General features: G+C 46.5%; 1 protein-coding gene across 3 annotated transcripts in view; it reads right to left on the minus strand.

The window, feature by feature from the left end:
* Positions 1–22,540, minus strand: part of PLXNA4 (plexin A4) — a 477,975-nt gene that overhangs the window by 21,923 nt on the left and 433,512 nt on the right. For all 3 annotated transcript variants that reach the window (XM_054221427.1, XM_054221409.1, XM_054221417.1), the window contains exons 25-28: positions 15,314–15,473; positions 8,077–8,180; positions 5,375–5,474; positions 2,783–2,973 (exon numbers count right to left, since the gene is read on the minus strand). In XM_054221427.1, the coding sequence (XP_054077402.1) occupies positions 2,783–2,973; positions 5,375–5,474; positions 8,077–8,180; positions 15,314–15,473 (555 nt within the window). The remainder of the gene's footprint in view (positions 1–2,782; positions 2,974–5,374; positions 5,475–8,076; positions 8,181–15,313; positions 15,474–22,540) is intronic.

Raw genomic sequence — 22,540 nt, forward strand, 5'->3', positions numbered from 1 at the left:
AGCTTTCCCTGCTGAATGGGGGGCTCTAGCCGACGTTTGAAGCTCTGCTTTGCCACCAGAACTTCATAGGCGTTTATATGTGAACAAACCATACGTCTGCTAAAATAACCAAAAAGCAATCAAATCTCCAGTAAATGCTTCCTGATATGAAAAAAATCTTCTTTTGAAAAACAAACCCCTCCCCTTTCTCTGCAGATCCAGGAAAGACATTCTCCTTACTAGAAACGAAGCACCAGGTTCCACCAGAGTGGCTCAAGTTTACATAGCGCTAACAAATACTTAATTAGAAAGCTGGTGCCTCTTGCTGATTCACCACTTGATCTATTCTTTGGGAAACAAGCAGAGGTACCTTTTGCTTGTGTGAACTCCTACAGGGTGAATACAGCCCTGCAGCCATGTCTGACTCAGAAAGGGCCCCCGAGGGGAAATCTTGTTGGTCTGACATGGAGGAGCTGCCCTCAGGTTCAGTTTCTGGAGGGAATTAATTCTCTACATGCTCACCCACACAAACACAAAGAAAACCTCTGAGGCTTTTATGCAAGAGACTCTAGGTCTCAGAGGTCAGGGATTTACCAGAATAAAAATCATTGTCAGTTTAACTAAGTATTCCCTGGGATTGTATTACCAGCAATTGCTCTCTTTCCTCTTTCCCTCCCTCAAATGGTCATGATGAGGAAAGAAAATTGCTCAGCCCAAGAGGGGAAACAATAAGCCCCCAACCTTTCTACTCTCTCTGTTGCTGTGCAAGCTTCACAGCTGCTTTCCTGCTGTCTGGACAAAAAAAAAACAAAAGGAAAAAAAAAAAAAAAAGCAAGTGTTGAGTTTGTTATCCGGAACAGAAAGCAAAAGCGATTCAGTGGTGGGGTAGGGGACATATCCCCAGACAGCGTAAATCAGCACTGGTCCAGTGCTTGCTGGCCTACACCAGCTGGGGCCTGGACCCCAGGGAGCATCATTTGCTTTTTACATTGTGTGATCCGTAAAAGTATCTTGATGCCACGGAGCTGGGCATGTACCAAGGGCTAAAGACAAAGCCACTTTGTCTCCAAATCCCACCGCAACAGAGACAGCCTGAGTGAGGACACAGGGAGAGTCAGACTCTAGAGGCAAAATGAGTTGAGGAACAAATGTGCAGGTAAAACTGTATGGTAGGATTTAAGCATGTGATGGAGACCCGTCTGATGGGCAAACTCAGATAGCATTTGCACGAACACATGAAATTGTGTTTGTGCCTATTAACACCCTGACAAGAGATGATAATAGTCAAAACTTCAGAGGAGGGAAGAAGATTAGGCTGTTTGATCACTCAGAACAGGGTGAGATAACACCTTGATCAGCCACACCTGAGCCACAGCTACCCTACAGTTTCCTCTTCTGGGATGCATTGAGATAACTCTCATGTTAGAGATTTGGGCACAGAGATGTTCTGTGCTGCAAGAGGACAGCAGAACTGCAAAGGGAGCCTTTCTCTGACTATACCGCTTTCCTCCTCACCTGCCCTAGTCCCTGCTGGCTGGAAAAAAAGATCATTGCAGGCTCCTTATTAATGCAGGCTTCTCCAAGGACACCACCACCCACAGGCTGGAAGGGCAAATAAATGTAAACTCAGACAAGTGTTTTTGCCCACACTCTTGTGGAGCCTTTATAAGTGAGTTAGGTGGAAGATAGTTTTGGTTAGAGATGAAAGGCGAAAGGTCTGAGAACTTTTGTCAACCCCAGAGCAAGCCAGCTGCAGCAAGAACTGGCCATCCCCTTTGCAAGGAAGGGACAGTGTGATGGTGAATGACATCGAGTTCTTTCTGTGCAGACAGCGGCAATTAAGCCACTTTCAGTGGCTGCCCCAGAGCCAAAGTTCACTGCAGGAAGTTTTAGACCTGTCACCTTGACTGATCTCCACTTGTGCAAGTGTCCTCCCCATGGTGCTGCATCCCCAGTTACACTAAACACTCACATACTGCTCCACTACAGAAGTTTTGTAGGCTCTGGCAGGCATCCATGTAGGAGGCTGGTTTCCAGCATTTTGGGGAACATGGATTGAGCAGATGGGATCTTATCAACTTCCCAACACAGTCTTTGCCTTCTCTGCAGAGACTTGCCATGGGCCAGCTGCGACGTGTGAGATGTGTCTGGAGAGTCAGTTCAGGATCTTCCTGATTTCCCCCACCTGGCTGAATCTGTATTTTCTCTTTGGAGATCCAGAGCTTTCCATATCTCAACAGTGATGAGCATTTTACTCTGTTTGATCTCCTTGGAGCTGGCCACCTATTGGCCTCATCTTGGTTAACTTAACCCCCTGCCAAGTCATCAGCACAGAGGTCTTTAAGGGTTCAGCGTAAAGGCAGAGAAGAAGGACTTGTGTCACAATACTCAGAGTTCTCTGGCATAGAAGTCCATTTCAGACTGTGAGGTGTGACACATCCTTGGAACCTGACCTGGGCACGTTTACTCCCTGGCTCTTCATTTGCTTAGTTTTGGCACAAGCTACAAGCCAGTATAATCAACAATCCCAACACACACCTACCCCTGCGCTGCTTTTCTCCACCAGTCTCATGGCCCTGGATTCTTTATTCCTCACTGCTCGCCAACGTCCCTTTTCTGACTCTGCTTTCTAAATTCAACCTCCTTCCCTCCATACTTGAAGCACTCCTCTTGCTCTATTTCCCTTCTCTTTTTATCCCCCTTTGGCATCCTTTGAGCAGTCTCTCATTTCTTGTAGGTAAGAAGTTCCACTGAAGCCTTTAAAAAAACATTTATCACCTTCTTTCCTGCCCCCACCATGTACCTTGGTGGCAAGTAGTCTTGTCAGGTAGATCTCAGAAACCATCTTGCTGCCCCGGTCACCCTCTTTTTGGTCACCATGCTCATGGTTCTTCACCAAGTGCCACATCTTGACTCCGCTCTCCAGGTCAGGGGTGATCATGGGGGTGCGGGAACGGAGGCTGTCCGGGCTGCCTGTGTAACGGATCATGTTTTCTGCAAAGAGAGAGGCATGTGTCTCAGCCCTTGTAGCACTTGTATTGGGATTAACAGGTTTTCACCAAGGAAATATACTAATGACATGCCACCTAATAGAAATTTTTCATCAGACAGGCAAGAAGATGACCTCTTCTGCCTGGGTTCGGTAGCAGGTACCTCGCCCGTTTAGCATACAGAAAGGATGCTCATACAGATTCTGGTGCGGGGCTGAGACAATCACAGCTGGTGAGTCCATCCTGGGAAGATGTTAGTTTGGGTCTCCAAAGCGGGAAGGCTGTAGCAGTACTGCAAGGTCCCTGCTCTCACAAGCTCCATATTTCCATATTAGTATTAAATAAATTTTGATCAAACAATTGGTAACATTAGGCAACACAGGTATATCTCCTGGTAGAATTACCATGTGACATGGAGAAGCCCCCAAAGCAGCTGACCAGGACTTATTATCAAAGCATTATCTTATGACTGAGTGATTTGCTCAGCAAAAACAAGAGACGTCATCCAAGATGGACGTGATATCAATGTCTGCACTATAAAATGAAATGAGTCGTGGTCACTGACATTCAGTTGCCTTTACCTCTTATCATGTTCCCAAGGAAAGCTTTGGCCTGGGACAACGTTGTGGTTTGGGCCCAGGACTGGTTCAGGGGATGGTACCAGCTACTCATGATAACCAGTATGGACAAGTACAACTTGTTTTACCTGTATGGATGTTAGCCATACCATCCAACGCTGCTTGGCATTATAGCCAGAGAACAGGCCGTATCCTTTTGCATGGTAATATTGATGTAGCTAACGTGACCTCTTGCTTAGCTCCCCATGCCCAGACTTAGGAGGAGCCGTGTCCCCTCCCTCCTTTGGCATCAAGCAATCCAATAACTCCTGCCCAATCATCCTCTTCGCTCGCTGCTCCAATATCTTATTTTGACAGTAAGTAAACGAGAACCCCAGGGGTGCCCGCACAAATTTCCTCTCCAAGGACACCTTTAGCCTCCATATTTTACCTCCTTTTGCCTCTGAGTGATGGCATGAGGCATTCCCCTCTCCTTGACCTTCCAGCAATGCTGCAGATATAGAGTCTTTTCCAACCATAATTAGCAGAAGTGTGTTGCACCTTTCTGTAGCAAGATCTGAATCAGCCTCATTAATGCATTACCAATCTATACATATTAATTATCAGATGGAATATCCTTTTTCTCTCTGGATGCTGTTTTCTTAATTGCAATTAACAATCACTTCTGACCCACCACATCTTCTCCTCCCCCTGCATTCTTCCCCACTCCCTCCTCCTGAAAAATGAAATGGCAGAAGAATTAAAGAAATCCAACAGAAATTAACCCCCCTCAAGTCTTCCTTTTCAAAGGTCACTGTGTCTTTCAGTAATTGCAACAACATGGCAAAGAGGATGAATATTAATAAGGTCTGGTGGATTGCTCATGTCCTTGGAGAAAGGGGAAGGGGGCTCCTCTGGACATCGAGTAACTGTACTTTCCCTCAAGTTAAAGGCAGTAAGAAGGATTGGAGATGTTTTCATAAATTAAAAAATAATAATAAACTGATATGACAGCTGCATCCAGGTTGAAGAGTGATTTTGCTGCACTCTGGTTGCACATCAGAGATGTTTTGCTTTGCCCTCCGGCATCACCACAGTGAGACGTCCTGGGCTGCAATTCTAGCGCAGGGGAGAAAGGTGTGTGATAGTGTGAGTGAGACTCAGGAGGTCTCTGGCTCTACAGAAGAATTTCCACCTGGTCTCTACTTCACAGCTGTCCCATTCACATGGGGAAAGTGGGAACAAAAATCCACTGCCTTGAGATATACTGATATAAGGCCTCAGTACTCCATTTTTATTATTATTCCAGGTGCAAGTTCCCTTGGGATAATAAGATAGCTGGATGGGACACACAACACCCACACTGAGATACAACTGTAGACAGGCTATCACCTATGCACATTGTGGTTGCTTGTAGTCCCAGAGGCCTCTCATCTATGCCACAGATTTGTCTTCACAACACACTATGCTCCCAGGACTTTGCCCACCAGAACAACTGAGCTCATTCAGTGTGGAGTGCTTCTCCCTTGCCTCTCCTTGTGCAAATTCTAAGAGTGAGATTCAGTGACCTAAAATGTAGACAGCTAATTATATAGGGTCCTCCTTTCATTAATGAGGGAGGAGGAGTACTTCCCGAGAGCAATCCAACCAGTTGGATCAACAGCTTGGACCAGATGCCAAAGTTTTAGATGGATAAATCCTCTCCTCCTGCCATTCTTCAAGCAATCATATCAACTAGTCATCTGCCTATCATTCTCTCTGACGGTGCTCAGTGTCTTGTAACCACCATGATGTTTGGGATTTCTCCTCCAATGTTCTCTCAATCCATATCAGCACAGAGGACCTTACCATACTTGCTGGCTGAGGTCCGGGAGACCGTGGAGTTGTTGACTGCATTGTAGGCAGTGACTTGCTTGGAGACTAAAGCTACCACAGATCCATCTGGCACCTGCAGAGGAAAAGGAACTTTGTCAATAAGCTTCTGAAAAGTGTCTGAGAAGCATACCAAGGGCAGCAGTAATTCAAGCAGCAGAAACTGAGCCATAAACCAGTGTCACTGTAGGCAGGACAAGCTTCAAATGCTTTCTTCCGTGGGTATATTAACAAAAAAGGGACAAAACCTCCTGTTACACTGCTAGAAGCCTGCACCTGGGCAATAGGATAACTGATGACAAAGCAGACTGCTCAATTCGGGTCCTGATTCAAAGCCTAGTGAGTCTTTGCGTTCACCTCAGTAAAGCTGACAGTAGGTTCTTCACAAAAAAGCTCTTATGTAGGACAGAAGCATGAGAAGAATAAAATAATCTGAGCTATTTCAAACATCAAGGATGGCATGTCCCATAAGGATGACTAAAACTGATGTGAAATCTTCTGTTCCTTCCACCTCGATTGTAGCTGATATCTGGGTACCCAGCTCAGAAATGGATATCTACATTTTCTACTTTGACTGATCCTGTCAAGCTCTCCATGCAGTCTCCCCCTTCCACATGACAAATGCATTGCTGGACTGAAGCGACTACCACAACTTCTTTCTCTTTGCTGTGTGAGAGGGTCTCAGACAGGGCAAAGCAGTAGGATTGGAGTTGCTGTGCTCCACGATGTCATGGGATAGTGTTTCAACAGACAACAGAGCTTTCTGAAATGAGCCAGACTTTCCTTTTCTACAGCTAGGCGATTCGTGTAGGTCCTGTATAAGAAATGTTCACAAGCCAGCGGCTCAGAGGAGCCGCATCAGGAATATCTGTGATAAATAAGACATCATAAAAAGGAGATGGGTGAAAAAAAAACCCTGCTAACAACGTCTAACTCTTGTCTGTGTAATAGTAATAATTAGCACTTGCAAAGAGTTTTTCATCTTCAAAGCACTGCAGAGGCTAATTAAATAGCCCCTCAGCAATCATGGAAGGCAATTATTGGCTCTTTCTAGTTTTAGCCCCACACTACTGATGGGGAAACTGAGGTAACAGGAATATCAGTGTCTCTCCCAGCATGCTCCGTGTCTGCCCTCAGGATAGCCAGGGTAAATGATGAACAGCTCAACACCCTGGCAGCTGAGACCTGTTCTGCCCCAGCTCATCCGTATAGCTGGGAGCTCATTGCCTGAAGCAAACAACTGGAAAAAGCACAGACGGGAAAGAAAATTACACCTGGTTTGTTGGTGAAATAAAATAGAAAACATCCCCGCTCCCTCTGAAAAAATGTGCTCTGGAGTCAGCCAGCGACACTTCACTCAATCTGAAGTGAAAAGTTTTGTTTCCCTTTCAAATTATTGCTTGCTGCCTCCTCAGGTCAGCTCTTAAATGAAAAAAAAAAATCTTGTTATGAAACATAGATTGCTAAGGTGTGATTGAGGAAATGACAAAATTGTCAGCATTGGATTAAACTTAATGAGGTGACTTTTTTTTTCTTTTTTTTTTTTTTTGGCAAGGAGGGAAAGGAGCGGGGGAGCTTTTGACCAAAACTCCATTTTTCATTAAATCTATCACTTGTGTAAGATATTATTGGACATCTTCAGCCTTCTTTTATGGATTTCAAGGTCAGGCAGAAATGGATGTCATCAGGATGGATGTACTCAACACGGGGGCTCTGCGCAGTTATTGCCTGCTCAACCATTGTTTACCTCTACATCTTCACAGAACCACAGAATGTCTTGGGTTGGAAGGGACCTTAAAGATCACCCAGTTCCAACCCCCTGCCCTGGGCAGGGACACCTCCCACCAGACCAGGTTGCTCAAAGCCCCTTCCAATCTGGCCTTGAACACCTCCAGGGATGGGGCAGCCACAGCTTCCATGAGCAACCTCTTCCAGTGCCTCACCACCCTCGCAGTGAAGAATTTCTTCCTGATATCCAATCTAAATCCACCCTCTTTCAGATTGAAGCTGTTACCCCTTGTCCTATCATTACACTCCCTGATCAAGAGTCCCTCCCTATCCTTCCTGTAGGCCCCCGTTAGGTACTAGAAGGCCGCTATAAGGTCTCCTTGGAGCCTTCTCTTCTCCAGGCTGAACAACCCCAACTCTCTCATCCTGTCCTCACAGCAGAGGTGCTCCAGCCCTCTGGTCATCTTCATGGCCCTCCACTGGACCTGCTCCAACAGGTCCATGTCCTTCTTGTGCTGAGGACTCCAGAGCTGCACGCAGGACTCCAGGTGAGGTCTCACCAGAGCGGAGTACAGGGGCAGAATCACCTCCCTCAACCTGCTGGCCACGCTTCTTTTGATGCAGCCCAGGATCCGGGGGGCTTTCTGGGCTGCGAGCACACATTGCCGGCTCATGTTGAGCTTCTCATCCACCAGCACCCCCAAGTCCTTCTCCTCAGGGCTGCTCTCAAGCCATTCTCCACCCAACCTGGATTTATGCCTGGGATTGCCATGACCCAGGTGCAGGACCTTGCACTTGACCGGGTTGAACTTCATGAGGTTTGCACAGGCCCACCTCTCCAGCCTGTCAAGGTCCCTCTGGATGGCATCCTGAGATGCATCGTAGAGAATAGCACCTTTCTTAGCTGATCTACCTTCTACCTACACCTACCCATCCTCTCACACTGTTACCTGATAGTGTGCCAGCGTGTTGAGCCTCTTCCAGTCATTCTCTATCTTGGTTGTGATGTCTTCATCCTGAAGGATCATCCTTGCCCCGCTTGCTTGCCGCCACTCTGCAAGGAGAACGGAGACACTGAACTCTGCTGTGCAGAGCCTCTGGGACAGGAGACATAGCCCTGGTAATCCCTGTGCCCATAACCCATGCGGTCACACGTGTGCAGGCTGCCTCCGTGTAGCAGCATGTCAGTCATTGCCATTATGGTCTGTCAGATGCCTCCAAGCACGTACAACATACGGATGCACAAATGAGCCCACGAGAGGGAAAGAGAGAGCCCATGAGAGAGGGAAAGAGAAGAGAGAGATGAATCATGAAAGGTTCAGGGAGATGACTCAGGAAAGTATGCAAAAATCGTAGCCATATGGCAAAGTTCAGAGTCAAGTCCCAGGTTATCCAGACTGGTTTCTTTACCCTTGATATTACTATCACAAAACAACTTTTGCACAGGAGTGGTTGCTTACATGGATGAGAGGTCCAAGGCTAAGGCACAGCAGCACACAATGGTGAGCTCCACACAGATAAATAAAGCAATGACCAGAGAGCTGTTGATCCATTGGCAGAGCCAAATAGAGCAAGGCCTGGAGCTTTAGCACTCTGATTGTTTGGTGCTTAAGTCTTGGTTGACTCCCTGGTTCTGTTCTTTCTCCAGTGTGGTTGTTTCCAACACCAACCTGTCCTTGCATATGTTAGCCAGCACCATGGGACAGGAGTACATGAATGTCGCTTGTCAGGGATGTCAGTCCCTGGCCCTCTATAGCAGCATAGACACAGCCTTTAGCAATACCTGGGATATGTCCAACTGCCAAGACCCAGCCACAGACAGGGCTCCCCTGGGCAGAGCAGTGTCTTCTTCAGCACAGCACCAGACCCTGTGCTGGGCTCAGTTCATGTCCTTTGCCGTGTGGGCAACACTTCTTGACACTCAAATCCAGAAGTGGATTTGGAGTGGAGGGAGCCCTTAGCTTTGGGCACAGTGGAAGAACAACAGGGAGATGATCCAGAGGTAGAACCAACACCCTGCTCCATGGAGCACATCATCTCTACCAGCTTTCAGCAGCATGCCTGGGGGCAGAAGGGCTCCAGTTTCTGACCACCTCCAGTTCTCCAGCCTCCACACTGAAATGATGAATGCATCTCTCCTTCTGCAGGACTGGAGCACCCCATCACTTCCCAGGGTACCACTTTTTGCTCATATCTTGAGGGATGCTCCATGTGGAGGATTGGCACAGCTTTCCCTACAGAGGACTGACAGACTTGCCTATAGGCAAGGAATACATGAAGAGGACTGAAAGGAGAGAAATGTAGTATCACCTGGGGACACCAGGGAAAGCTGTGGCTTAACCACAGACAACCTGAGCCATCAAAAGCTTCCCTTTTGGTTGTCATGTCTCAGTCACATACAGTTTAGCCAGAGCCACAGCAGAAAGTCTACTCATTTGAGGGAGTTAATTAAAATGAACTCTTGGATATGGAGACATCACCTGCCACCTCTGCTTATTTCTCCTAATATAAAAATGCAAGGACCGTTGCAAATTTCTTTTGGTTTCAGCAGTTTTCTTATCACATAATTAAAATGTATTGGGAAAGCCGCCCTTGCCTTTATTATTCATTTAAATTAGCAGGAAGAGGTCAGCTGCTGTGTTTATTGCTGGGTGTTACTTTAGCTGGAGATACTCAGAAAGTAAGCAAAGGTTATGTTGGCTAAGCACTGATCCTGAACTGCCCTTCATTTACTCCAGCTTCTTCGATCCTCACCTACATTATCCTTGTGAAGTCCAAGGGTGATGCTCTCTGTGCATTCACAACTGGACCGGATTCCTGGAGCTAACTGGTCCCAGAAATTGCTTGGAAGAGCACAAAATGCTGAAGTTTGGGCTGGGCAACGGTGCTCTCACAAAGTGCCCCACAGAGTGCCAAAGCCACTTCCACTGTCACAGAATGTTTCTTATGTGTCTTCCTCGTGGCCTCTTGGGGACAGTGTCTCTTTGACCTCTTTCCCTCAAAGCTCTGCACGTCCCTATGGTCCTCTGCTCTCCTGACTCATCTTTGGGGAGGGACACAAACCCACGTAGTATTTCCGGAGGGATGCACAGGTTCTCAGTGTTGCCCTTGGCTCTGATATGAAGGGTAGGTACAACTTTCCTCATTCTGTGCTTTATTTGTATTCAAGGGCTGGACAAGGTCCTCAGACCAGCAGAAACTTTCCCTCTGCTTCAGGGGAGCTGAGAACATCATGGGATGATCCTTCAAGCCCTTTGTGCTCCTGCACAGACACAGGGTATTACCGAGCCCTATCCCTTGGTCTTCCTGTAGAAAGGGGCCAAGTGAGGAAGAGGAAGGACCAGTTTGACTTGGCACAAGACCCACTTCTGAGCAAGACAAGGGGGAAAACACCCTGCAGGGCGGGTTCAGAGCATCTGGCTTCAGTTTTGCAGCCCATTTGTCCTGACCAAATACAAATCCCTTCATCATGCGTCTGAGTGATGACAGCAAAAGGACCCCCAGCTGTGATCCCCCAACTCTTCCTAGTCTTACAGGAGCACTGCACATTCCCTTTCTCCACAAAGGCCAGCTGAGGTGGTCACACACCAAACAGCAAGGAAATGCGATGGCTGTGAGCAAGGGAATGGGAAGGGAGGGTGTAAAGGAGAAAAAGGTGACCCTGACATCCATATTCACAGCACTGTTAGCTTTGTCCTCGCTGGCAGCACCCTGTACCCTCTCTCATCAGATCTGTGCACTCCTCTGCGAGCCAGCACAAAGGACAGACATACTCCAATCCAATTTGTTACACTTCCACCTTCCGGAGAGAGGGATTGAGGGGGGAGGGAGGTAAAAAATCCCATTATCTTTATCAAGCCTTCCAATCAGGAGCAGCGGTAAATGCAAACTCAGGAGACAGCTGCTGTGAAGCCTTTATATTTCATTCAGCAGATAGTGTATCTTTTTATTGCACGCAGGAATTACTTCTTTTTTTTTTCTTTTTTTTTTTCTTCTTTTTCGTTTTTTTTTTTTTTTTTTAAGAAACAACCTTTCTGTTCAACTTGACTGGGAAAAAGGAAATTCCAGCGGCCTTTGACAAAGAGGTGTTTCTTTGAGCTGTAGCAATGCCTGGCTAGGGAATGGCTCTATGGGGAGATGGGAGATGGGGATATGTCCTCCTACACCTCAAATACTACAGAAAATGCTACACCTCCCTTGTGTCGTCTCTCTGATCCAGGTCACCCTGAAGATGTCCACTGAACAAGGGAGAAAAGTGTATCAGAGAGAACATTTTTCAGGGGCAATTGAAATACCCAGGTCTATGGAAGACCTGCCAGCTCACTCCAGGTGCCTTCATAGAATCATAGAATGTGTTGGGTTGGAAGGGACCTTTAAAGGTCATCTAGTCCAACCCCTCTGCAGTAAGCAGGGACATCTTCAACTAGACCAGGTTGCTCAGAGCCTCATCAAGCCTGGCCTTGAATGCCTCCAGGGATGGGGCCTCCACCTCTTCTCTGGGCAACCTGGGCCAGTGTCTCACCACCCTCATTGGAAAGAACTTCTTCCTAATGTCTAATCTAACCCTGCCCTGCTCTAGTTTAAAGCCATTATCCCTCATCCTATTGCTACATGCCTTTGCAAACAGCCCCTCCCCAGCTTTCTTATAGGCCCCCTTCAGGTACTGGAACACCTTCATCTGAGCTATTCACCATCAGTTACCCCATCCTTTGCAGGCACTTCTAGGTCATGATGCACACAATCCATTTCAGTCTACTGTTCATGCCATATACTGTGCTTCCCACCCTTTTCCTAAAGACCCTAATTCTCCCATGACTGTCCGTGAAACTGTGGATGACCATGCACAGCAATGGCATGTGGAACAAATGCATATGGCTTACACAGGCTTCATGCCTATTCCATGATCTTTTGTCCTCGTGAAGGATTAGTCTGAAGAGCTAGGGGGCTGCTTTTAGTCCTATGAGTATTTTTTTCACTTCTCAATATTTTCCACGTGAGAGAGAGATTGGCATAAGAAATGGGAGAATAAACCCTTTGTTTGTATTCTGCCCGCACCAGTACAACCAGGTAGGTAGGAAACAACAATGGGTAAATATCTAGATTGTGATGACTTCTAGGAAGAGAGGAGAAACTCCGCTCTGCTTCTGGAGTGGAAAAATGGCCACTGTTGTTGGGGAAAAAGAAGTTCATATCAGAATGTGTAGATGGAAGATGCCTGGGAAATATTTCATCCTGGCAAGCTGTCTGCCTTACTGTATATATACTAGAGTGAGACCCAGTTTAAATGGGTCCTAAAGGCTGAACCCCTCACTCCAGAACTTCACCATCCGTGAGGCAGCGAAAGCTTGCCCTGGTGTGGTTGCCAGGCTGGGACAGCATCACTGAGCGCAAGGCAGTCAACCAAGCAACTCCCATCACCTCAGCAGTCCATTTCAAAAAGCAACCGCAACGCAGGGAAAAGTGAATGCCTCAGCACGAAGCCAAATTCCTGTTTTGTGACCCTCGCACCCTAATGCTTTCCCAAAGATGGGGTATTTTATTTATGGTGAGGGCTTTAAAAAATAATAATAACAAAAATAGCCACTGTAGAAAGAAGCCTTTACTCAGAGGGCTGCAATTTGGGTTTTGGACTAAAATGTAACCTCGGGGTGTCCAGAATAAGTGCTTTTAGCTGACAACCCCCTCCATGAGTTGTCTGGGTAACTGCAAAACATTATGACATTTGCGACACATACAAGTCACTCTGCCTGCAGCTACGCTGCATTTAACAACTCAAAATAACTCATTAGCTTGTTTGCTTTCTTCCATGTGAGCAATCTGGCCTTAGCATGGACAGAAAGCCCAGAAAATTGTAATGGTAATAGAAAACGGTGTTGCTGTTTAGAAACCCATCGATTTAAAGGCCAGATTACAGTCATCTGCTCTGACCTACTGTTTAGCACGGACTGGTGGGGCTGATCCAGCCGTCTTTGCAGTTCTGAGCATTCAGCCTGGGGCAGGTTGATCCTGAGAGCTCCGTGCTGCTTCCTAATGACCAGCAGTGCTTTCTGCTCTCCTCTTGCTGCCTTCCCTGTCACCGAAGGATGCCAGGTGCCAACAAACATCTTTTCCCGCAAAGAAACTGGGCTGGAGCTGTGGTTGGATGTGTGTATCCTCTTGTTCCTGCTTCACCCATGCCAGCCCTGCTCCTCCCACCTTGTTAGCTGCTGTGCTAAAGGAGCCTGCAACTATATCGCTATTGGCAAGACTCTTCTACTAGGTGAGGGGGTTTTTGTGTTTTGTTGTGAGGTTTTTTTCCCCCAACTGCACTATCAATGCTATTGGCCAAACAGCTGTTCATTAAGCAGCATCCTGTCAGTATGGACAAGGCTGTCCACTGAGGGGTGCACAGGCTCATAAATACTTTCTGGAACTTGCTGGTCCTCAGCAGGTCAGTGTTTCTTAAAAAGCAACAGTCCTGGATGCAAAATTGCCAGGCTCCAGCTGGGACACGCTTCTGTATCTGCCAGTTGTCAGAGCTACGGTAAAATCTGTGGAATCCAATTTATCTCTGGTATTTGCAACACGCAGGTAAGATTTCTGCCTCCCAGTATGGATGCATCGTTCATCGCCACTGCAGAACAAACTACTTTCCACTCACACCTAGTCTGAGACCCGAACGTAACGGGCTCTGCAGCCGCCATCCAGCGCCAGGCAGGTCAAGAGATCTGGTTGTAAACCCCACTCCTCCGGTCTCCTGTGCCCTGGCACCCTGCCCTGCCTGCCCTCCTGCTCACCCTACCACTCACCGTTCCCCTGCTGACTCACAGCAGCTCCACAAATCATCTTGGGTCCTTTCTTGGTGATGTATATGATGTGTTCTTTATTGCCGCTGGTTTTGGCAGCTCGTTTCGTTATTCTAACAGCCTTTCATGAGCAGGAATCTTGCTGCAATTTCTGTCAGGAATCCCCTCCTCCTCTACACATACGCACACGCATACAGACACTTAACTTTAATCCCTGACCTCTCATTCCTGCCTCCGTTATTGCCGTGAATTGTTTCTTGGCGTCAGTCCATTCCTTCTCCTTTTGGTTCCTCTTCTACTTTGCTAGGTTTTATAGACTCCATCATTTTCCACTCAAGTCTCTTTCACTGAAGGTCACAGAGGGCAAATTCTGGCAGACACAGCCACAATACAGTCCCCAGCCCCCTGCCAGACACCTTGGCAATGCCCTGAGCAGATTTTTCTATGTCTTTTCATAGTAGCCTCCAGGTGTAGTATCACATCTGGCTCTGGACCCCAACTTCAGACATCTCGCTCCCCCCAGCATCCGAGCTCCAGATTTTGGGCAGAAACAGATTTTGGCCTCAGAGGCACCCCTGCGCTGGGCTGTACAGCTCCTTGTGTGTCCCATAGATCAACAGCACTACTGCCTAGAAATGCAAGTGAAGCTGGTGCAGCTCTTTCCACCCTCCAAAGAGCAACGAACAAAGGCGCAACCCACTGAGAAAAAAAAAATATGAATACATTAACAAAAGGACTAATCTTTCCTTAAGACCTCCAAGTCCTCTGCAGAAAGAAAACCTCAGAGCAGCATCTCCCAGCCCTGCTGGTGGTGGTGGGGTGCTGGCAGGAAAGGGAAGTAGCAAAGGGTGAGATGGATGCAGCCCACTGAACAGAGGACACCTCATCCCCTTTCCTGTGCCCGCGCAATGAATAATTAATACTGCTTGGGCTGTCACTATCTCAGCAACAACATGTATATAATCCAAACCCTCACTATTCAGAGAAGAGCTGGGAATAAATCTCTGCAGCCTGAACACTGCTGACAACATCACTCTGGGCATTTGGTACTCTTTTTCCAGAGGTCTTTGGCAGAACAGCAAGAATAGCCCAAGTCATACCTTTTCCATACCCTTGTCCAAGCTGAATTCTGTGGGGAGAAAAGCAGGATGACTACTGGTCTTTTTACGTCCTCAAGGCCAAAGATTTCATAAACCAGGAGCATATGCATCAATTTAATCACTGTCTTCTGCCCTCTCACCATTGCTGCTGCTCTCAGCCTTGCACAAGCACCAAGGGTACACCCAGTCTGGAGACCTGGCACTTGACCCAACAAACAGTGTCGAGACTGAGTATGGCTGTCTCCCATCTCCCCTTTACCCCCTGCCCGGGGACAATCAGGGCCCACCATGCACCCACATACCCAGGTCCATATCAGCAGCTTTGGGCCGGTGGGAGCAGGGCACGTTCTTGAAGATGGCATCAAGGATCTTCTCCTTCACCTGCGTGATGGTGTCGCAATTCAGGATCTTCACCGGGATCTCGGGGCTGTTCACGTTGTCGGGGTTCACACAGCTCAGGACCTGAGAGAGATGCAGTGAGACCCGCTGTGCGTTTCACAGCAGCACGGGTACCCTTGTGGCCACCCTTATGCAGACACCTTCTTGCAGGCCCCTGCCTCCCACAAGCCAGAGGGACCCAGGATGCAATAGGGTGGAAAATGTGTACCAAGAGCATTCCCTTCTTTGAGAGGGCACAAAGATCTGGTTTCACACAGGGGGATTGCACCCATCCATGCCTGTGCTGCTCTCAACCCCTTACCATTGTCTATGCCCAGTGAATTAATGGTAACTCAGGATTTGTCTCTCAGCTAAGTGCCGTGGGCTCCCAGATGTTGCAGCCAGTGCAGACTTGGGGCTGATGTGAAGGGTTCTTCTGAACTTGTATCTCACACCACTTTTCTCTGTGAGGTGAAACAGGTGAATACCTGTGGGAACAGCCCCTTATATTTGATCTGCAACACCTTAGTATCTTTGCTATATTGATAACAGAAAGCCCATGAGTACCGGCCCAGGTTCTGATGCTTTCAGTAAAAATGGTATTCACCAAAGTACCAGATAACGGTCATTGACACACTCTTTTCAGAGACACCATTAAAAATGCAATTAGGCCTGACCCTGGTTGGAGCTGAACTGATATCCAAAGTGTTCTCCAGAGCTTTCCTTGGCCTTGGATCCATTCCCTGCTCCCTAGAGAGCTGGCAAGGTGACCTAATTCAGTAGTGGCCTCCTTGCATTGCCACCTGACTTGGACAATTCTGCTAAAAGTGCTCTTTAATCTCAGACTTAAATTTGCACAGCCCAGGACTGACCAAGACCCTTCTCAGAAAAATGTTATTAATTTGAAATACAGGACTTCTTAAAAAAGGAATCACAAAACACCAACAAAACCTTGTGCTTTCATGTATAGAACAAGATAATTGACCCAACCAGAGAGGGCTCTTGTTTCTTATAAGAAGAATATAATTTTCTCCAAAGACTCTGTCCAAGAGTAAATGCAAAGCATATGGTGTGGTGAGGGAGGGATATCTTAAACACACACACACAGTGTTTAACCACAATCTGCCCACTAACTCTTGGCCCCATCTATGTTGAGAATTCTGCTCCCTCCTGGTAACAGAAGTGTGAAGTCTATAAAGTTTTATAAACTTAGCACACCTTTGCACTTGGAAGGAGTGTTCAGTAATGCTCTTGGCTATATACGGTCATTAAATGTTTCTGTGCCACTTTTACAAGTGCAGACATGTTAGTTTTGGTGCCTTAGACAAATTCTACCTCGACTCTAAATTCCTTTCTGTAGTACACAATAGGTACTGGACTCTCCATCACTTTCCATCTCAACCCACTGAGATGCAGTGGGATCTCAAAGTGGCTTGAAACTGGGTGAAATCATATCAGTATAATTATGTATTGGCTCACCAGACTCCCTTTGGTGCTGTTATGCTCAACTAAGAGGGACTTGTGAAGATATTGCTTACAAAGAGCTCTGTGATCTTTCTGGATGAAAGGGGAGATGTAAATATGAGATATTGATTAGATCATAATGCTATTATTTATATGTCACTTCCAGGAGTACTGAAGAAGCACCAATTCAGATAATAATAACAACGGCACAGATTTACAGTTCTGTGGCATCTTTCATCTCAAAGGATCACAGAAATACACACAAAAAGTACTGTTGAAATGCATCCAGCGTTGAGGTTATTAGTTGCCCCCTCCCATTACACATCTGTAGGGAAATGAAACAGTGTTGGCAAGCTGGAATAGCTCTTTTGAGAGTATTATGGAGGTCACACATGGTTCTGGAGACCAAGTTACTCTCCAGGTCTGTCTCCGTGATCTGAGCTCCGTGGACGGAGCTAATGGCCAGTCAGAGCAAGCTCTGTGGTGTGATTCAGCTGTGATGCCAACATCTGGGGTTCAGTCCAGTTCCCCACATGGAGGCACTTAGTGCTATTTAAAATAATCTAGTCTACCCTACTAAGCATCTAGCTGCTGGTCCAGAAGGGCCAATATCTCCTGCAGGTGCTGACCGCTGCCCACCACGGCAGTACACACCATGCTATGCAGACCATCATCTAGCTGGAAGCTGACAATGGTGATTTGCTCTTATAATTTGGCTGTCCTTGAATTTCACAGCGTGCCAGCTTTGGAAAGTGGCAGAAAATCTCTGCATGGATGACCCATGATCATTCATATCCTGACCACAGTAGGCTTTGCTTTCCTCTTTTCCAGCTCAGTTGGAAGAAGAATTCAAAGGGCTGTGCAGAGAGGTTTGCTCTTGGTGGTCTCAAGCATAGAGGGGGGCAGATGGTAGATGTCAACTCCTGAACACCAGTGTGTTCATTTCAATGACAGTCAGGAGGCTTCTTTCAATATTTTAGGTAATTCAGCTATTGTTTATAGAAACCAAGAACACAGTGGCTTTAGCATATATGCCCCAGGCCTCACATTAACTCTCAGTTGGTGTTTTTGAACTGTTCTCTTGTGGACCACTAAACTTTTCTCAGTACAAAGACTTCAGGAATTTTGAAGGGTGCATCTGTGTATTGCACATGCTAAATGTCTGTCCTTTGGAGGTGGTTATGGGCCCTATAGAAGTCATCTTTACACCACAGATGATTGAAAAATCTCTGCTCCCTTTCCAACAGACTGAAGCTCCTAATCATAATGAGGTGTTTGCAATGGAGTGAGAGATTCCTGGCACTTCCATGGGAATCTCCCCAAGGGTTTCCTCTGTTCTCTCCCCAGCTTTCTGTAGATTGTCCCTGGTAGGAGGTGACCAGCAGAAATCTTCTGAGTGTTGGCTTCATCCATTTAGCAGAGTTCAGATGCTCTATTCTCACTGAAGAGTAAGGTTTGCCCTGTGCTTCACCCAGGGCTGTCCTCATAACAACCAATATAAAACAGAGAACTAATCCCATTGCTCCTGCAGTGCTGCCCATCTATACCAACACAATCTTTTATGTCAGTGGGGAAGAGACCCCTGAGATGACCTGTGTTGTATTCCTGCATGATCAGTCACTCCAAGGGAAGCTTTGGGGTGCTGATCTCCTGAATGTATTCAGTGTTACTGCTCCATCACCCAGCCTACCTGCCTCTGAGCCCTGTGGGGCAGAGCTAGCAAGGTGGATGAATAGGAGAGGAGACTTCAGTGGCACTCAAGGAGATGCTGAATGTTTTGCTGCTGAGAGGACACAAGCACTTGGCATCACTGTTTGTCATGTGTTGAGGTCTGTGTCAGCACAGCATAAGGCTGGCACCAGTTGCAGGGTCAATATGGAAAGGTATGGGACTGGGAGTCAGAGAAGTAGTAATCTCTGAGCCCTGCTCTCCCACTGACCTTGGGGCATGGCATGTCACTGGATTTGTGGTTATTGACCTTTTTCTACATCCTTGGGCTTTTTTTGCCTGCCAGCCCTTCCAGACATGAGCTGTCTCTAAGTGTATATGTACATGCAATGCTCAGCACAGCTAAGCCCGGATCTCCCCTGCGGATTACTGGCATTAAAAAAAAATAAAGGCACAGCTTGTGATTACTCATGTGAGGACCCTGTCTCTGAGTTCTCTACAGAGTCTTGAATGGTCTGCCCTGAGATCAAGGCATCACTACCTTTTCTGTCCCAGGGACAGACATCTTTCTCTCCCTTCTAAATTGGGCCAAGGAAGGTCCAAGGTGGCTAGCACACAGCAAGGCTTGGCAGTGAGCAAGGAGGAGAAAGACCCCCAAAGAGGCTAAGCATGGGAGAACCTTTACATGTTGGTGATGGCTACCTCCTTGCCACCAAAATTCCCTGAAAAGACTTAAGCAAAGGCAGCTCAAAACATCTTTATCCGTGTGGAATACGTTGTCAGGAGAGATGATCCAACTAGGCTCTCAGCACCAGAGCTGCCGAGGTGTGCAGGGACCATGCAGAGCATGCCACTGCTCAAGATGTACTGGGCTGCTCCCACCTACCACGCCCACGCACTAATTAGCCAATACTCTTGACAGCTTCTGACACACATTGAGGTCTTTGGTCCCCTGCATTATTTGTATCAACTGAAAAGAAGCTGACGCAGGAGATGGATGGTCTTTCATTTCCCGGTGACAGTAGAGCAGTGGCAGTAGGGAGCGAGGTTTTGCACCTGGACTCTGGTTCCGTGAATGGCTAAAAAAACATGGATTCTGGCAAAGGCAGATGGCAGTCAGCAGGTGTGAGATCCTCCTGTCTCTCATAGATGGAATAATCTAACTGGGTTTTTAATTAGACTGCAGACCAGAGGTGATGAGCTCTGACTGCTAGTGAAGACATTAACACAAGAGGGTGTTTCTCTGAGGTATACAGCTTGGGAGAAGACCTACTGTTTAGTTGCAACACACTTATTCTAGCAAATCACATCTGTAACTAGCTTAGTTTCTACTGTACTGAAAAACCCCTTGTAAGTATAGAAATTGTTATAGACTGCAAAGACCCTAAGACATTGAGGCTGTTTCCTTGGAGAATTGTAGGACAGAGAGCAAATCAGGGTTATCTGGTTTGGAAAGAAATCAGACGAAAAAAATCTAAATTTAGTGAACGAGGTGTGTATTCTAAAATCAGTAATTCCAGATGTTTGAAAGTGCTCTGTCCTCTTTTTTCTCGCTAGAAAAGTCAGTTTCGTTGCATCTGCTTTTCACTCAAACCATATCCAAAACCACAACTTAAAATATTTTATCATGATTAATAAAGGCTAAAGAACAAATGCCTTCCAAAAGAAGCTCCGGCCTTGTCTTCCTGGAATAATGACAATAAACAGTCTGTTTCAATGTGCCATGCCGCTGGAATTGTGATTTAACTCAGCCAAGCAGTCACCTAGCACTCATGAAACATGAACAACCCAATGAATTTCAGCCACACACTCTACAAACTGACAGTGGTGCATTTGGTGGACTCTACCAGGTGCATTTGGTAGAGAGCAGGAGACGTTGAGGGACTTCCTGTATTACAAATACTGAATCAGTTCTTGCTTTATTTCATTACTATATATGTTTAATAAAAGATGACAGACTGCTTAAGGAAGGACAAAATAAAAGAGAAATAAAGAGAAACAGAAAGGAAGAACAATCCTATTCATATTCTGCTTCTTCTTAATCTCCTTCGCCGAAGCTGATCTCTGTAAATCTGCTGAGATTCCTATCGGGATATATGTGTCTGCTCTTGAGATGTAAGAGGGAGAGCTGATTAACATCAAACAACACAAAGGGAATGGAGGAGAGCTTTGTTCAGGCTGATGTATAATTACTACCCTTTGCTGGCTGCTTTATATCAAGCCTAAAAGGATCGGAGGAATTTCCTTTGGTGAAAGTGATCACTCTGTGTCTGCATTTCTCTTCCTTTTGCTCACTCTCTCCATATGAGATCAGGCCTCCAAATTGCTAGACAACCACACGTAATAGAAAAGAAGCACTCTGCAGCTTATTTAATAGGAAAGTCACGTTTTTAATATGCAAAATAAAATTGTGGTCTTATTTAAGAATAAAGTCTACCCCCTCATCAGACTTGGATTCCATCAAAGCTCAACTGTAGACTGTAGTTACTGACGAAAAGCAGGCATTTCCAGCGTCAGCGCACCTGAGCTAAGTTCTAAGACAGGTCAAGGAACTAATATCAACTGGACACAGCCCTCAAAGCTAGCTAAATTTAAGTGAGATGAAGGTGCAATTTGCACCTGTCAACTGAAGGTGCAAATAAAATAATCTGATAAGTTCAGAGGATCTTCTGATCATCCTAAAATTCAGGGTTAGGGTTTTCTGAGAACACAGACGTGGGAAATAAAGAAATTAGAAGGATCATTGAACATTTGTAAAGTGTTCTTCATCCCACAGAGACTTAGAAACTCAGTGGATTTAGTGTGTCTAGGAAAACATGAAGGCCCACAAACACACTAAGAAGAGATATCTAATGCTCCTTAATTGATGCTCTTTAATCAAGTGGGAAAGAGTGTAATCTCAGAGTAGAAGCTAAAGCTGGACATACGCAATGTATATCTTTCACCACGCAGACAATTACATTTTGAAGCCAGTGACTCAGTGACAGGGATTAATTTTCTTTCCCTTGAAATCTTTAAATCAAATTCATTTTTCTTTGACTTGTGTTTGCTCAAGAGGAATGCCTGCATTAGCTCTAGAGAAGACCTAATAGGTCCCTCCACTGTCTACCTCTAACATATTCTTTGATGCTGAAATCTTCATTGAAGAAACAGATATTTTTTTTTTTTTTTTTTCTGGTGAAGATTATTCTTGCAATATAGCCTCATAAAAACTATTTTTGTTGTCACTTGCAGAAGGCCATGGGTTTTGCACTGACCAAACACCGCAGGGTCTCAGGATGTCTCTGGGCTTGCCGTGCCCTGAGCTGGGTGTCCCTCTGATCACAAGTGTCCCATGGCCAAGGGCTCGTGCCCGACCTGCCTGAGCTCAGCGCTGGGGACACCCCGCATGGCCAAGGGCTGCCACGCCGGGCAGGCACTGCCCAGCAAACACCAGCCCTTTGTGTGGCCAGGCTGGGCGCTGGGCAGCTCTGCCAGTGGGGCTGGGGACCGGGGAGAAGGGAGCAGGGGGTGGGGAGAGGCAGAAAAAGATATCCCCAGGTGGTCTTACAAGTGAGGAGGAAGAAACCCCACCATGGACATCACACTCCTCACAGAGAAGACCTCAGGGAGGTGACAACTTGCAGTGATAACCCCAACTTTCTGATGTAGGAAGACTTTGACTTACGACTCAGTGGGATGGTGGAATTGTGGGAAAAGGGGTAGATAGTAGGAAGTATTTTCTATTATGTCTAACAGAACAACGTAAATTTCCCATATCTATCATCTTCACATTCACAGGCATATTCATGACACAAGGTTCATGCTTGTCTTCCAATGTTCCTGGACCTCGCCTAATCTAAGCGTAAAGCATATGGTAAAGGACTGGCAGCATCAGTCTACCCTGCAATGAGTGCAGATGCTTTCAGAGAACAGGTAATGCCTTTGGGGAGCTGGAGATGCTCTGGGCATGGGCAGGGCACAATGGAAGTAACCTGGAAGCAGCCGTCTTTGCAAACATGCTTTGCAAGCAGATGCTT

The sequence above is a fragment of the Rissa tridactyla genome, chromosome 1, assembly GCF_028500815.1.
Source record: "Rissa tridactyla isolate bRisTri1 chromosome 1, bRisTri1.patW.cur.20221130, whole genome shotgun sequence".
Classification (NCBI taxonomy): Eukaryota; Metazoa; Chordata; class Aves; order Charadriiformes; family Laridae; genus Rissa; species Rissa tridactyla.